At 41.1% G+C, this 3721-nt stretch overlaps 1 protein-coding gene across 1 annotated transcript; it reads right to left on the reverse strand.

The window, feature by feature from the left end:
• Nucleotides 1-1086: 1086 nt before the first annotated feature.
• Nucleotides 1087-2308, reverse strand: LOC103584274 (solute carrier family 22 member 9-like; the record flags this gene model as incomplete). The annotated part of the gene is made up of 2 exons (XM_008565340.1): nucleotides 1907-2308; nucleotides 1087-1223 (listed from the first exon to the last, which is right to left on the reverse strand). Coding segments are annotated over exons 1-2 (539 nt in total), but the record flags the coding sequence as incomplete, so codon positions are not given.
• Between the last annotated feature and the right edge of the window lie 1413 nt (nucleotides 2309-3721).

A 3721-nucleotide genomic window follows, 5' to 3' on the forward strand; every position in this document is an offset into this window, starting at 1 on the left:
CCCAAATGTCCATTGACAAATGACTGGATAAGGAAAATATGGTATATATACTCAATGGAATACTACTATTCCATATAAAAGAATGAAATTCTACTATTTGCAGCAACATGGATGAACTTACAGAATATTATGTTAAGTGAAATAAGCCAGGCAGAGAAAGAGAAATACCATATGTCCTCACTTATAAGTGGGAGCCAGAAGAAAGAGAGAGAGAAGGAGGGAGGGAGGGAGGGAGGGAAGGAGGGAGGGAGGAAGCAAGGAAGAATGAATCGCAATACAGTGAACTTTCAAAAAAAGAAGAGAGCTGTAGTTATTAGAAGTGGGAAAGGGGGAGTGGAGGGAGATTAGTAAGAAATTAGTTAATGGTCACAAAGATTGATTAGGTTTTGTAAACATGAGTATTCTAATTATCTTGATTTGATCACCATGTTTTGTACACACTATTGATATTCAGATCTGTACCCTACAAATACATATAATCAAAATATGCTTCAATAAATAAATAATTTTAAATATTCTTTTTTCTACGGGGTCTGAGAATTACTGTATTCTTTTGGTGGTGTCCTATTTTCTTGGATTTTCATATTTCTGGTATCTCCATGTTAATGTCTGGTCATCTGGTAGAGCAGGTGCTTCTTCTATTACTTTGGGGTGGGCTTTGAGGAGAGAGACTTCCTCTTCTTTTTCCAGTCTCCACTGGTGACTCTTGTGTCGATGTGGTCACATGGCTGGCAGGCCACCTGCATGGTGCCTGTCACTGCTACTGTGGTGGCAATGTTTTTGTGGTAGCCCTGGCTTGGCAGTGGCTGTGGTGGGCCACTAATGTGGAAGTTGTGTTTCTGGTGTACTCCTGCCTTCTGCCAGGTGGGGGGCAATGCCTGTGACTCCTGCCTAGGACCTCCTGCTTGCTCCTGCCTTCTCTGGAAATATCATTTGTTTTGTACACAGCACTCAGTGCTGGAAGAAAATAGCCTTCACCATACAGACTATAATTCTCCATTTGTGTTTCTAGATTCCTGGGAACTAAAGCATCCCCAGGACAGTGTAATTGGCATAAATGACTCATAAGCTGATGTAAATACCCACTAGCAGAGAGAGCTGTGGACCAGAGACACTAACCTGTCTGTCAAGTAGCCATAGAGGATGCAGCCCACCACCATCCCAGCCATGAACAGGAATTTAGATACTGAATTCAGTGACTGAGATTCACATACTAGGTCCCACTAGAAAAAAAACAAAAAACTTCACAGCAGCTTATAATCACTCAGTGTAACCAGATCAAAGCTCCTTCACATGACCTGCAAGATTCATCATGTCAGGCTCCTATCTTCATCTCCAGCTTCCCTTTTCTTCATCACCTAACCTGTATTACTTAGGTCTCAGCATAAACATAATTTTCTTTGGGAAGCCTCCCCTAAACCTGTAGGTTACAGTAATGTCCAATTTTACAAGTGGTTCTCAAACTTGGCCACACAGTACAATAATTTGAAGACCTTTAGAAATTTACTGAATCTTGAATATCACTGCAGACCTTCTCACATGACTGCCCTGGGGGTACAGTTTAGGCATTGAGATTTTAATCAATCTCTCAAATGTTCCTAATTTGCAACCTCAGGCTGAGCATTACTGACTTAGCATAACATTGATAACAAAAATACATGAATTACTTAAACTTTAGTCTTCTCAAGAATGAAAGCACTATGTTAGCAGGATCATCTCTATTTTTGAATTCGTTAGACTCACTAAATATGTAGGTATCTGGCATTTAATAAGGAAGAAATTAATATTTGCTGAAAGAATAAAGAAAAAGCAACTACATTGTGTCTAAAGGCTTGCAACATGTTTATTTGTGTTATGTCCAGATATCCTGGTCTGGTACTCATAAGAGGAAAATCGGGTCTCTTACCTCAGTTGTGATGGTGGAAAGGAAGGTGCTTCGGCTGTACACCCAGCCATCCACACAGGGCTCTGTGTCCAGCTCACTCACATTGAGGAAGGTCCCATTCAGGTGAAGGAGCTGCCACTGGGGATAAATGAAGCGGCGACACTTCTCTGGGCTCAAATTTGAGTCCAGCGGGATGGAGATTCTCAGGAGGGCATCTTGACTAAGGATCCCAGTGTCATTACCAGAGACAGTGTCATTGTCGAGGATGTGGACCCAGCAGCGATGACCAGGGACAGCTGCAGTGAAGTTCTCCAATACAATATGAGGGTACGCTAGGGCGAGGGCAATTACAATTAAAACCATCTGAAGGATCTGGAATCTTCCCAGGCCTCCGACTTGATCCAGGAGTTCCTGAAAGGCCATTGAGCCTGAACAGATTATCCCCAATAGGAGGCACAATGACTGTCTCTAGATAAGTTCAAAGGGAAAAATGGTTTCCTTTCACTGTCTGTGTTGATTCTGACCCCACTTTCTACTCAATGGGCCCCACCTCAGCAGTGCAGCAGGGTCATGGAACATGATTGCACAAGTTATTTGGGGATCAGGTAGTTAGCTGTTTCCATGAAAGTGAAAAAGAAATATTTGCTGAGACAGCTCCAATAGTCTGCAACAAAATCTGTTTAAAGTTCCTTTTCATGAGAAGTCATGTCGTGAGAGCATTGGACTTTGATTTGCACGTTCTCTGTAAATGAAATAAAATAGACCTGCTATATGATTTGCAGTCCTCTCTAGAATATGTAATCCATGAGAGTCAAAAGTGAAGTTTTAAAAAAAGTTTTTCTGTGGAAAGTACTGAAAGTAAGTGCTTTGCTTGTTTAGTACTGAATTTTCATTTAAGGAGTTATTGAAAACAATCTTGAGTTAAATTAAAGCAAGTGAGATATGGTACTGTTGATTAAAATGATCGGAGACGCAAAGGAAGACACAGCAAACAAGATGCGGGTGAAGAGCGGGGGCTACTGCTCTCTCAGGCAAATAGCACCGACCCAGCCGCTGTCACAGCTTTTATTACTTTTAGCAAGCTAGTGCATGCAAGATAAGCATTAATGCATAAATTCTGCTATACTTTTCTCAAGAGCAGAAGGCCACTGTCACAGCTTTTATTACTTTTAGCAAGCTAGTGCATGCAAGATAAGCATTAATGCATAAATTCTGCTATACTTTTCTCAAGAGCAGAAGGCCGTTACCTCCCTTCTCAAGCACTTGGCTATCTATATTGCGTCTCCTGGGAACATCCCAAGAAATTTTTCTCATGACTTCAAGCGTTGTCAAGGATTGTTTGCAATCCTTGACATTTCTTGGTTAACTCCAAGCACTTGGCTATCTATATTGCGTCTCCTGGGAACATCCCAAGAAATTTTTCTCACGACTTCAAGCGTTGTCAAGGATTGTTTGTAATCCTTGACATTTCTTGGTTAACTCATTTGCGAGTTCGCCAAGTGAACATGTCCTTGGGTGCTGACCACAGAAGTCCATTAACCATTTCCTTCATGGTACAATCCTTCCCTTTTGTTAATTGACTTTCTGCTTCAGCTCAAATCATACCAGAAACTCATTGTGAAAATAAGTTACTTGAAATGAAGAAATGAGGGTAGTCATGAAGAACAGAGGCATAAGCCAGAGGTCAACTCATACAGAGGTTTATTTTTCTAGGCTGTGGATTCATTCAGACAGCATTTGTGAGGAACATTTTCATGCTAGTTCCAGGAATAAAGCAAGTGAAAGACATGGTCTTCAGGGGTCTTATAGTATAGTGAGTAAGGAATAGGTACATAA

This window comes from Galeopterus variegatus, unplaced genomic scaffold (assembly GCF_000696425.1).
Source record: "Galeopterus variegatus unplaced genomic scaffold, G_variegatus-3.0.2 Scaffold48603, whole genome shotgun sequence".
NCBI classification, from domain to species: domain Eukaryota; kingdom Metazoa; phylum Chordata; class Mammalia; order Dermoptera; family Cynocephalidae; genus Galeopterus; species Galeopterus variegatus.